General features: G+C 44.9%; 1 protein-coding gene across 3 annotated transcripts in view; it reads right to left on the reverse strand.

Moving 5' to 3' along the window:
• Nucleotides 1-6,960: 6,960 nt before the first annotated feature.
• The window catches only part of Cpeb4 (cytoplasmic polyadenylation element binding protein 4), a 47,831-nt gene continuing 42,187 nt past the window's right edge, over nt 6,961-12,604 (reverse strand). For 2 of the 3 annotated variants that reach the window (XM_090325562.1, XM_090325561.1), the window contains 2 exons: nt 11,388-11,502; nt 8,901-9,535 (listed from right to left, as the gene is read on the reverse strand). In XM_090325562.1, coding sequence (XP_090181688.1) covers nt 9,273-9,535; nt 11,388-11,502 — 378 coding nt within the window. In that variant the 3' untranslated portion in view covers nt 8,901-9,272. Of the gene's footprint in view, nt 7,197-8,900; nt 9,536-11,387; nt 11,503-12,604 lie in introns of those variants that run through there. The other variant, XM_090325563.1, reaches the window with a different exon arrangement.

The raw sequence follows: 12,604 nt of genomic DNA on the forward strand, positions 1-12,604 counted from the left end.
CACAGCTGGAGAGAGCCTGCCCCCCACCCATCCACACAGCTGGAGAGAGCCTGCCCCCCACCCATCCACACAGCTGGAGAGAGCCTGCCCCCCATCCACACAGCTGGAGAGAGCCTGCCCCCACCCATCCACACAGCTGGAGAGAGCCTGCCCCCACCCATCCACACAGCTGGAGAGAGCCTGCCCCCCACCCATCCACACAGCTGGAGAGAGCCTGCCCCCATCCACACAGCTGGAGAGAGCCTGCCCCCCACCCATCCACACAGCTGGAGAGAGCCTGCCCCACACCCATCCCCTCCCCCCAAATCCTTTGGATTTTGGGACTCCCCTTCTGAGCTCAGGTGCTACTGCAGAAAGTGGAGACCAGGGGTCTGGAGAATGGGTTTCTTTATACACACTATATATCGGATGCCTGTGGATAGATGCTGCCTCTCTTGTTATATATGAATCCCCTTCTTCCTCCCCGCCACTTCTCCCTCTGCTCTGACTTCCCTCCCTCCTCTCCTTCCCATCCTTCCTCTCCTACCCTCGACACCCATTTACCTTTCTAGACAGTGGAGCCATTTTCTAGTCCCCCCACAAGTTGGGAGGGGGAGGGTGACCTCACTACCACAAAGGCCAGTTGTCCCAGAGAGCAGGGTGGGGCTCTGGGCACGGACCCCATGGTGCCTTCATCCTAGGATGGATGGGTCCCAGCTGGATTGAGTGGGGTGATGGGTACTGGAAGGGAAAGCTGGCCATTCTCCTCTCCCCCTCCTTCCTTTCCTCCCTCCCTCCCTCCCTCCCTGGGTGGCCTGTGACATTTGTGTTTCCTGTCCCACTCTATGCCTTGAGCCACAGCTCCACTTCCAGATGGAGAGGATTCTCATGGCCTTTTGTGCCTGGCCTGGCTTTGAACCATGATCCTCAGATCTCAGCCTCCCCAGTAGCTGGGATGACAGCCTGACATCTATTTTTAACTTCCCGTGAGACAAACCATATTTTTCCAGTTCTGGTCACCACCCTGCCTCACAATAAGACACTTTTTCAGATGACCAACAGGGACACCCAATTTAATGAGACAAGGATTTGAACGTAAAAAGCCCGAGTAAACTTAACGTGGCCATGTCCAACAAACATCAGAAGGGTTGGATAACAACTTCTAACCTCTCAGTTTGTTCACATCTGGGAATTCTCATCCACGGAACCTGCAGGTGGGCAATGCTGAAACAGATGTGTAAAGGATTTGTGTGTGTGTGCATCGGTTGTGGGGCCTGAACCCGGGACTAGCTCTGTACCACTTGAGCCATAGCTCTACTTCCAGCTCTTTGGGTAGTTAAGTGGAAATAAAGAGTCCCGTGGACTTTCCTGCTCCGGCTGGCTTTGAACCACCATCCTTAGCCTCCTGAGTAGCTAGGATTATAGGGGTGAGGCACCAAGCAAAAGGTTCTTCTCTCTCTCTCCCTCTCACCACCCCCCCCCCACCCTTTGCTCATTCGTTGGCACTCTACCAAATGAGCCGTGCCTCCAACCTCCTCCTCCTTCTTTTTTTTTAAGACAAGGGGCAGACAAATGCAGAGGAAAGATGGGTGAGTGCAATAATAACCTCCAACGTGTACGTGATGTTCAAGACAGATGTTATGTCATTTGTGGTTAATTCTTCACTGGCCTAAAATACTCTGAAATAAGAACATTTATTTATATCCTTTTTTTCTCCCTCCAAGTGCCAAAACCAGCCCAGAACACCTACAGAAATCGTGGAGGCTGTAAGCAAATGCCATCTTGTTCTTCTATCTGAACCATGAATACAAGTTCTGGTGGGTTTGTCAGGTAAAGAGAAAGCCACAGGGCTTCTACATAAGTTTTTGTTTGGGCCTGGGGTTTGAACTCAGGACCTAAGCACTGGTCTAGAGTTCTTTTTGCTTAAAGCTAGAGTTCTTCCATTTGAGCCACAGCACCACTCCAGTTTTTTTGGGGGGTAGTTGATTGTTCTCTCTAGCTTGCTTCAAACCACAATCTTCCTATCCCAGCTTCCAGAGTAGCTGGTTTTTAGGCAGGGGTCAGAGGCCCATTGGCTCCCGCTAGTTTTTTTTTGGTTGTTGTATTGTTTTTATTTAGTTAGTTATTTTTGCCAGTCTGGACTTGGGCTCAGGGCCTGAGCACTGTCCTTGGACTTTCTCAAGGGTAGACCGCTACCACTTGAGCCACAGCACTACTTCTGTCTTTTTCTATATATGTGGTACCAAGGAATCAAACCCAGATCTTCACGTATACTAGGCAAGCACTCTACCACTAGGCCAAACTCCCGGCCCCTCCCACTAGTTTTTTAAATGTCCCACCCTCGACCACAGAGGCAGACTCCAATTGTATTAAACCCGAAAGAAGTATATAAGGAGAAATCTGAGTTAAAAGTTTTATTCATTCAACATCTCACATTACAAATATTTAAAAATTATATGCATACTGGTATAAATAGTCATTTGCAAACTATTTAATAACATTAATTTTTTTCCACTAGCACTTCAACAAATGAACTCTTTTTAAAAAAGGAACTGTGTTATATAACTTAAGAGTAGAACATACAAAAATAGGAACTTAACGTGAAAATGACTTTAATAAAAAATGAATTATCCTTATTTAAAATGCTATAATAAATACTACAACCTCCCCATACACAATAAAAACTATATGGAACTCCAGCGAAGTAGTACAATTAACTGACATACTTAAATAACTTTTCCTTCTGATAATATGAGCCATATGCTGGGGGGAAAAATTAGGGATTAGTAAAAACTAGACACCCACTTCCTAAAGGTTTACACTTCCAAAAAATATAACAAAAATCTGATGAAAATTATAAAAACTAATTATACTTTAAATTTTAAAAATATAAAAAATAAAAGTTGAATACAATATTGCCCCAATTCTTACAATGCTATCAATCACAGTAGCTTTAAAAGAAGATAATAAAATAAAGCAAATGACCAAAACCTCTTTTATTCCTTTTTTTTTAAAAAATAATCTCAAATTTACATTAGTAGAAAGATTTGATTTCTGATTCTTTTCTTTAGAAACACCAGCAAGAAAGAGGATTTACTCCAAACAGTAGAAAATGACATTTTTCAAATGTCTGCAATTAAAAACAAAGAATTACACTGCAAAGATCTTTCAAAAAGTCTGAAATAAGTATTGCACGGAGCTTGAAGTTAAACTTGCCACAATTTGTCACATTCAAGTTTTCAATCACCTTTGAACAGAAGGTAGTGACTCTTCTAAAACAAAAGGGGTGAATGATCAAGTTTTTCCAACAGCTTTGTCCTCAAATGCTAAAGTCCATTCGCTGCAAGTAAGCTTTTTGTGTTTTTTGTTTTGCTTTGTTTTGTTGTTTGCTTTTAGTTTTCCCATGTGCATTCTGCAGAGGTCTGTGTATGGAGAAGATTTTATACCAAAGCGTGAGGATGGGGAGAGCGGGAGGGGGAGGGAGGAAGGGGGGCTCGTTTACATAGAAAATAAAATCAGAAACACTTTATTTTACATTGCAAAAAAAAAAAATGACCATGTCATTACTCTGTAACTACATTGTAAGTACACAGCTTCGGCCATGCAAGTGTCGCTATGGGACATGCTAAGTAAATGGAAGTGACACCCTAAAAACTGTCAACTAATTACATGTGAATTAGGTTTACGTTACATGGTGGATAACCCCCCACGCCTCCCCCCCACCCCCACCCCCCAAAAAAAGCAGGATCCCATGTAATCCAAAGGACATGTCAGGGAGAAAGTTCAGAGTCATGGATGCCCTGAAAAAGCCACGCAGAACCAAATCATCTGTAAACACGCTTGTCACACAATCACAAGTAGGTATTAGTAGAATTAACAATTTCTTACATTAGTCATGCACACCTGTCTCACGGCAGGCTATTTTTTTGTTTGTTTAAATTGAAATAGATCATTTCAAAGAGCAGACATCTTGGAATCAAACACTTAACATCAGTTTATTAAGATTTTTTGTTTAATGGCTAAACATTCACCACCCCACCCCCCCAAAAAAATGTCTGCATTTTAGGAATCTTTTATTTAAAAAAAAATGACTAAGAAGCTGTAGACGATTTTGTCATTTTAAATTTCTACCCTAGGCTTATACATTTCTCTTTTTTTGTTGTTGTTTGTTTTGTTTTGTTTCTGGAACTACAGTGTTATCTGTCATTTTCATGCGAAAAAAATTTTTCCCATTAATTTGTGACTCTATATATAGACTATTTCTTAAATGACAGGTGCATGTCTCTGTTTAAACATGCTCTCCTCTGCAAACTGTAAAATAGCATTACCAGTGCACGACATTCATTGTTTAAAATGTATGCAGAGCACTGAAATGTATAAAAAGCAGAATATAAGAAAATAAAATTTATTAAAATTATTTATCTTAAAAAATGAAGTATATGAAGATCTCTCCGTAATAAAAAGTACAAAAAGCTACTCTTTGCAATATGAAAAATTGAGGTATTGCATAAAGAGATATCCCGTCAGTGAAAAGTGGGCCTAAAAATGTTCACTGTTGGAAAAACAAGATATACAAAAGTAGTGCATAACAAATATACATTATGTGCATGACAAAATAAGTTAGCTACAAAAAACACTGTACCAAAAGTCAGCAGGTCATGTACAAAGGGAAACAAAAAGAAAGAAAAGAAAGAAAGAAAGAAAGAAAAAGACAGACAAACAAAAATCATTAATTCCAAAGCTAGTTCCCTCAAACAGTGTTAGTTCCGGTTAGGTTTCTAGCTATTTCTAGAAACAGCGACCACCTCAAGCCACCTCTCCAAGCACTGAAAGGAAGAAAACAACAGGGGCGGGGGGTGGGGGAGGGTGGGAATTCAACATTCAGAGAAGAATCGTGGGGTTCAGGAGAAAAGAAAAGAGAGTCCCTGGCCAGCAACTCAAGAACACCCCCAAATCCTTGCCCCATTGGCCACCAGTGAAGCCTGGGGCAGGAACAGGGGTTCGAGTGAGATTTTTTTTTTCCCACCTTTGGAACTCGAGGAAAGTTAAGTGAAAAGCCAGTCCTAGCTTCAAAGGTTAGGACAGAGAATCACAAGGAGTGAATCTATCGGCCAGTGATTCCACAGCCATGCTGGGCCTAGTCTTTGGTTTTGTAGAATCCAAGATGGTACCAGGTTGGTGGGTGACAGTCCCAGCAGCAAGGTGGCCTTTGGGCTATTGGGGGTGGTTTGTGCAAGAATCATCCTTCTGAATGACCGATGGGAGTCTCTTGTAAGAGAAATGTCAAGTAAAAGAAAAGGGATTTTTGTGTTTTCTCCTCTTCACTTAGAGGGCTTCGAGAGGCTACGGAGAAGGAAGGTGTGAAAACGCCTTTCAAAGCCAAAAGTCTATTTCTAAGAAAGCACACATGCATTACTGATTACGATGGCACCTCAGACACTGGCAAGTGGCCCATGCGAAGTTCTGGAATTTGTACTGCTCTGTTATTTTATAGGAGTGGGATTAACACATGTACCTTTGTACACATTTACATGGTTACTTATTCACAGTGCAAAAAGAAAAAAAAAACATTTCTGCGACTACTTGACTTCTTATGTTGTTGTTTTCTATGTTACAAACTAAATTACAGGATATTCAAAACAACTTGAAATTGGAAAGGAAGCCAATTGGAGCAAATCTGTATGGTGGGGTTTTTGGGTTTTTTTTTTTTTTTGGTCAGTGTTGTTTTGCTCTCGATTCTGGTGTTGGCTACAAGAGTAACTAATGAATTTTTTTAATGTAAAAAAGAAAAGATAGTCTTGAGGTATGTCCAGATTTGCTGCGTTTTTTCTTTTGTAATGTCAGAAAAATGGAGACCAAAAGGGTCGCCTGGCCTTGGGTGAGTGTGTTAGGAAATTAAGAGTTTTTATGCAACATCCAAAAAAGTAAAAATGCCTACCTTGGCTCCTCAAGGAGGAAAAGTCAAGTTCTCTCCCCCAACCCCTCCCCAGCTGTCCTGAAGTCCAGCTTGGGCAGGTGTGCTGAGGGCTGTGACATGGCAGGGAGATCAGTGTGTTAACTCACACCAACCCCCCCCCAATCTGCACATTCCCAATGGTTTTAAAAAAAAGATTTAAAAGAAAATAAACCTAGCTCTGCCTACATGACTATTTTTTTTCTCACGGCCTGATAACTTACAGGCTTTCTACAACTCGACCTGGCCTTCAAAGCTGAGTTTCAGTCACTTATGCTTTTCAAGTCTCGTTCATGCACCTTTCTGCTGAATAATCAGTCACTTCCTCCATGGCTGTTAAAAAGAATGAAATGGGATGGGGAGAAAAAAAAAATAGATTAAATAAAAGGGGGGAAAAAGTAGAGAAAAAGGGGGAAAAAATGAGGAGAGACAAGGAAAGGAAAAAAGAACAAGAGATTAAAAAAACAAACAAACACAAAAGGCAAAAGCACTTCCCTGGGGAAAAATTATGTCTGGACAGATCAATAGTGTTACTGTTGCATGGTTGTTATCATTATTATTATTTTAATAAAAGTATTCTTATATGTTATCTTATTAACAATAATTTAACGTAAAAACCCAAAATACTCTATTGGTTCATTTCTCTGTGAATAGTTCTCTTTCTCCTTTTAAGAAAAAAGCAAAAACAAAAAAGAAAACCAAACCCGCTGTAGGAAGTTGAGATTCACTTGGTCCTGGGTGGGGGGGGAGGGGAGGACTGGGAGGAGGGGGAGGAGGACCAAGAGAACGGGGACTTCACCAGCCACCAAGATGGCAAATGGGAGAAAATAAAAATAAACAACAAACCAATTCAAAGAAAGAGAAAAAAGAAAGAGCTCCTGCAGACCGCTTCTAGCCGTGCAGGGAGGGTCTGGCCGTCCTGCTCCATTCTCTCCAAGACAAGCCTGCCTGCCTGCCTGGGGTGGGGGTGCAGGGGAGGAGGAGGGGGGATCGGGAGGGATCGGGAGGGAGGGGGCGGCGCCCCGTCCGTCCGGCCTCAGTTCCAGCGGAAGGAGATGTGGCGCGGCCGGTCCCCGCCCTCCTTCACCAGCGGCTTGTGGAACTCGCGGCCGGCCCTCGAGTGGATGGCCGCCCAGCAGTACTCGCAGTAGTACTGCAGGCAGGTGACGTTGGCGCAGAAGAAGGGCGCGAACTTCCCCCCGCAGCGCGCGCCCTGGCACTCGTCGCACAGCTGGTCGTCCAGCACGTAAGGCTTCACCTCCACCTGCCGAGAGAGCACGGCCCGGGGCTGCGGCGGCGGCGGGGTGGACGCCCCGTCCTCCCCACCCATCCCCATCCCCGCCGCCGCCCACCCGCGGGAAGGAGGGGGGGAGGGAGGAGCTGTGAGCATGGGGCGTGCGCGTGAGAGCGTGCGCGTGCACGTGTGCGCGTGCATGTGAGTGTATGAAGTGTCTGTGTGTGCGTGCGTGTGTACACGTGTGGGAGTGTATGCGTGCGTGTGAGCCCCGGGACGCGAGCTTTCTGAGCTGGCAGCCGCAGCCCTGCTTCGGCCCCTCCGTGGTCGGTGCAGACGCTCGGGGACCTTCCCGCTGGCTTCCACCCACCATCCTCGGATCACGGCTGGGGCTCCACGCGTGAGCCACCCGCGCCCGGGGTCTTGGAGGGCTTTTAACTTCCAACCCATCTCCCCAGGTGAGCGCACGGCCCTTAGGCCCCGCCCTGCCTGCTAGACCCCGCCCCTCCAGGCCCCGCCCCTCCAGGCCCCACCCTGCCTGCTGGACCCCGCCCCTCTAGGCCCCGCCCCCTCCAGGCCCCGCCCCCACCTCGCTGTTAACGCCCCTTTTAAACTAGCCAATGGCACAGGACTGCGGCTCTGCCTTCTGACCAACCAGCGCGAAGAGCCCAGCCCGAGCTGCAGGGGCAGCCTGGGCCATAAAACGTGTCCAAGGCCGGCGCCCAGGCCCTGAGTTCAAGCCCCAGGACAGGGGAAAAAAAGAAAAGAAAAAAAAGCAAAGAACCGATTGGCTCGGCAGCCTGAAAAGGGTCGGCTGGCTGATGATCAGCCTCCGCGAGACGCGGGGTGAAAGCCGGACCCCCTTCCAGGGAATCCTGGTGGAGGTGAGCAGGAGAAACGCGCGTGCACCAAGCCCCGTCAAAGGACCCCAGTGCACACGCCCCGGGTTCCCTCCGGACGGCTAAGGCGCTTGCTGTTCACCCGGGGTGTGTGTGTGTGTGTGTGTGCACTGGGAACAAAAACCAGGGCGCGTGCGGGTGGCTCACGCCTGTCCTCCGAGCCACTAAGGAGACCGAGATCCTAGGATCACAGTTCAAAGCCAGCCTGGGCAGGGAAGTCTGGGAGACAATTAGCTTCAATTACACACTCAAAACAAACCTAACAACAACAACAACAACAAACTGAGCTGTGGTGCAAGTGGTAGGGTGCTACCCCGGAGCACAAAGATTCTAGGGACAGTGCCCAGGACCCGAGTTCAAGCCCCAAGACTGATACAAAAGAAAAATTGAAAAAAGCAGGCAGGCAGGCATACATACAGTAACTAACACGTCTCCTTTCCTCTTGAATGTACCATGTCTACTATTACTTTACTTTTTTTCCCCCCTGTCCATGAAGTAGAATATAGGTCACATAAAACAGAAGCAGAGGGCCGGGAGTTTGTCCTAGTGGCAGGGTGCTTGCCTAGCATGCACAAAGACCTGGTCCATTCCTGGAGAAGGAAGTTGGATTCCTGAGAAAGTTCGAAAGCTCTCTTTCAGGTGTTTTCTTTAGCTCTCAGATTCCAAGAATGGAAATTTTTTTTGCCAGTCCTAGGCTTGAGCTCAGGGCCTGAGCACTGTCCTTGGACTTTCTCAAGGCTAGAGCTCTACCACTTGAGCCTCGGCACCACTTCCGTTTTTTTTCCATGTATGTGGTACTGAGGAATTGAACCGGGTCTTCATGCATGCTAGGCAAGCATTTTAACCACTAGGCCAAACTCCCAGCCCCAGAGGATTTTTTTTTTTAAGTGCTAAAAATAATATTAGCTATCAGCTGATTTCAGAGGACCAGTGCTAGAATCGAATTCATTCAACTATACATTATCATAATGAACTGAAAACTAATAGGGCTCACTGTGGTATATTTATGTCTTCCCAGGATTTCAAAACAGAATGAAACAAAAATATAGTCCGGGCCAAGTACCTGACCTAGTACAAATAATTCCAGCGATTTGTACTGAATGACTGAGTGAATGATGAAATAGACATGATGGTTCAGAAAAGATTAAACTAAAAAACCAAACCAAACCAAAATGGAGTATAGTGTTCCCAGCGCAAAAATACCCTTCTAATCGTAGTTCTGAGATAGTTCGATCCCATGTGTGGAAAGTTCTAGAACTTTCCAGAATGCAGTCTGGGAGTCACTTACCCGTTTATCTATCTCTCCATGCTGCAGCTGAACGAAGCGGGCGCTGATAGCAGCTATGTAGCTCTGTTGATTGGAGAACGCGACTCTCCCGGCTCCTTTTGGGTACTTGAGCTCGGGGTCTGTGTCGATGCCGGCATAGCAGACGCCACCATAGAGCCGGTCCATTATCATTGCAAGCTCCACTAAACACGGGCAGGGACAAAAGGCGGAAGTGGAGAAGTCAAGTTCATCCAGGCACAAAGGCAGATCATTTGTCTTATGAGCTCATGTCATTGCAATAATTATTCAAACTCTAATTAGGTTAATGCCTGCTTAACATTAGTTGTTTTTGTTTTCCTTCCTTCCTTCCATTTCTTCCTTCCTTCCTTCTTTTCATCTTTCCTTTGCCAATGCTACGGTTTGAACTTGGCCTTGGCTTCACACTGATGTGTACTCTACTGCTTGAACCACAACTCCAGCCTTAATTTTTGCTGGCTGTTTTGGAGATGGAGTCTGGTTTGAAAATTCAGTCTTTCTGGATCTCAGCCTCCTGAGTAACTAGAATTACAGGATTGCAGATATAATAGAATCACAGGGTCCAATCCAGCCCTGGGGCTTGAACTAAGGGCCTGGGGACTGTCCTTGAGCACTTTTGCCTTTTTCTGTGTATGTGGTACCAAGGAATTGAACCCAGCACTCTACCGCTCAGCCACACTCCCAGCCTGCCTCCGAGTCTTAACGTTTTAACTATGAGCTAGCAGCTTTTTCTTGTGCCAGGCCTGGGGCTTAAACTCAGGGACTGGGTGCTTTTTTTAATTGACTGATTTTTCTCAAGATTATCACTCTACCACCTGAGCCACACAACCTCTTCAGACTTCTTTGGGTAGTTTCTTGGAGATAAAAGTCTCACAGATTTTCTTGCCCAGTCTGGCTTTGAACCACAATCCTCATATCTCAGCGTCTTGAATAAGCTAGGATAACAGGTGTGAGCCACTGGTACCAGGCCACAATGTACTCTTTATAGATCTTTGTAACAATGTAGGTATCTGGTTGTGATTTCCTGAGGAAACTGAGACACAGAGGGGAACAATCCATCTGTCCAAGGTCACAGAGGACGCAGACACAGTGCCAAGCCTGGCATCTAAGTTTGTCTGCTCTTTCGCCACTGTGCAAATGAACAAGTCAGGGCCTGCTATAAATAATTAACACTAGAAAACTAGTTGGTAGATGCTTTTTGGGACCATCTATCCTTCTCTATTAAAATCTTTTTTTAAATGCCCTGTAGTCTAGTTAGTCACCTATTTTTTCCATACAAAAACCTGAAATACTGAATGCTGGCATTTCTTGTGTAAGGACTACTTCAAAGCCATGTGGAAAGCCCCAGTGCCTTTCAGACATCAGGAAATTGCCACAGAGCAACTGAGGACCTAGAAACCAAAGTGAGCATCTCCATTCATAATCTATTCTTTGCAGGCGTCTGGTGGCTCACACCTGTTATCCTGGCGACTCAGGAGGATAAAATCTAAGGATCGTGGTTCAAAGCCAGCCAGGGCACGAAAGTCTGGGAGCCTCTCATCTCCAGTGAATCCCCAGATGTGCAGAAGTGGAGCTGTGGCTCAAGTGGTAGAGTACCAGCCTTGAGCAGAAAAACTCAGAGAAGACATTAAAGCCACAGGAATAGAACAAAAACAAGGGGGGTGGGGCTGGTTTTGAACTGCGATCCTCAGATCTTAGCCTGCTAAGTAGCTAGGATTACAAGCATGATGAGCCACTAGTACCCCCCTAGACCTCTCATTCTTAAATGCTTTTTGAGAATGTTTGTTTTTTTTCCCCAGGCCTGGGCTTGGACACTGTCTCTGAGCTGCTTTTGCTCAAGGCTAGCACTCTACTGCTTGAGCCACGGCACCACTTCTGGCTTTTTCTGTGTAGTAATTGAACCCGGGGCTGTGTGCATGCTAGGTAATCAACTCTACCAGTGGGCCAAACTCCTGGCTCCTGGTCTTTCTACCATTTTTTGCTAAAGTGTAGAAGGTTTTCCTGGTGGTTTAATCTTACCAGCTCGCAGGGGCCGAGGAACACCACCGACAAATATTGTTTTGCGTGGGTCAAGTGGCTGCGAGCCATCCATCACGAAGTCACTGTCGCTCAGATTCCACGGTCGAATCTGCACCTACAGAATATGCAAACCAACAGGTTTCACATTACATTTTTAAAAAAATGTTTAAAATGATCGCAGAGGGTCTTAACTGTTGTTTTCAGTACCAGGGCTTGAGCTCCCACATTTCACTGACCATGAAAACCCGACCTGAAGCCTAGCTTTTGGCTCACCTTCCTAAGCAGCTAGGATTATGGGAATGAGCTACCATCACCCAGCTAAGAATCGTACTTCTAAATGCAATCGTTTATATCATACCAGATCAATCAAGAGGTAAAATGAGAAGACTTTATTTTAAAGTTTAGGCTAGCCTTTTATTTCATTTTAGAATACATTAAGCCAAAGCAGGAAGTGCAATGTAATTGTCCACTATATACCGTATTACTGTAGGGCATATATATATATATATACACATATAACATGTTTATATGCATAATTACATATATATAGAAATAATATATAACTATATACAGGGGCCAGGAGTTTGGCCTACTGGTAGAGTGCTTGCCTAGCATGCATGAAGACTCAGCTTTGACTCCTGGGTACCATAGAAAAAGCCAGAAGTGGTGCTGTGGCTCAAGTGGTACAGCTCTAACCTTGAGAAAACTTAAGGACAGTGTGCAGGCCCTGAGTTCCAGCCCAAGGACTGGAAAAAAATATATAGGGCCGGGAGTTTGGCCTAGTGGTAGAGTGCTTGCCTAGCATGCATGAAGACCCGGGTCGATTCCTTGGTACCACATACATAGCAAAAAGCCGGAAGTGGTGCTGAGGCTCACGTGGTAGAGCTCTAGCCTTGAGAAAGTCCAAGCCCAGGACTGGCCAAAAAAAAAAAAAAAAAAATTATATATATATATATAATATGTACACAATATATTATATATTTGTATACAATATATACAAAATATGTATTATGTATACATATAAAATATATAATGTATATATGAACATATTGTATTCTTTATTATATAGTTATAATAAATAATTAAATTATATTAGAATTGCACGTAATATTATATAATCACATATTATATATGTAATATATACACACACAAAACAAAGCAGTGTATTCTCAAATGATGTCTTCAGAAGAAAAAAATGTCTTCCCTTACTCCATAAT

This window comes from Megascapheus bottae, chromosome 38 (genome assembly GCF_031878675.1).
Source record: "Megascapheus bottae isolate mThoBot1 chromosome 38, mThoBot2.hap1, whole genome shotgun sequence".
Taxonomy (NCBI): Eukaryota; Metazoa; Chordata; class Mammalia; order Rodentia; family Geomyidae; genus Megascapheus; species Megascapheus bottae.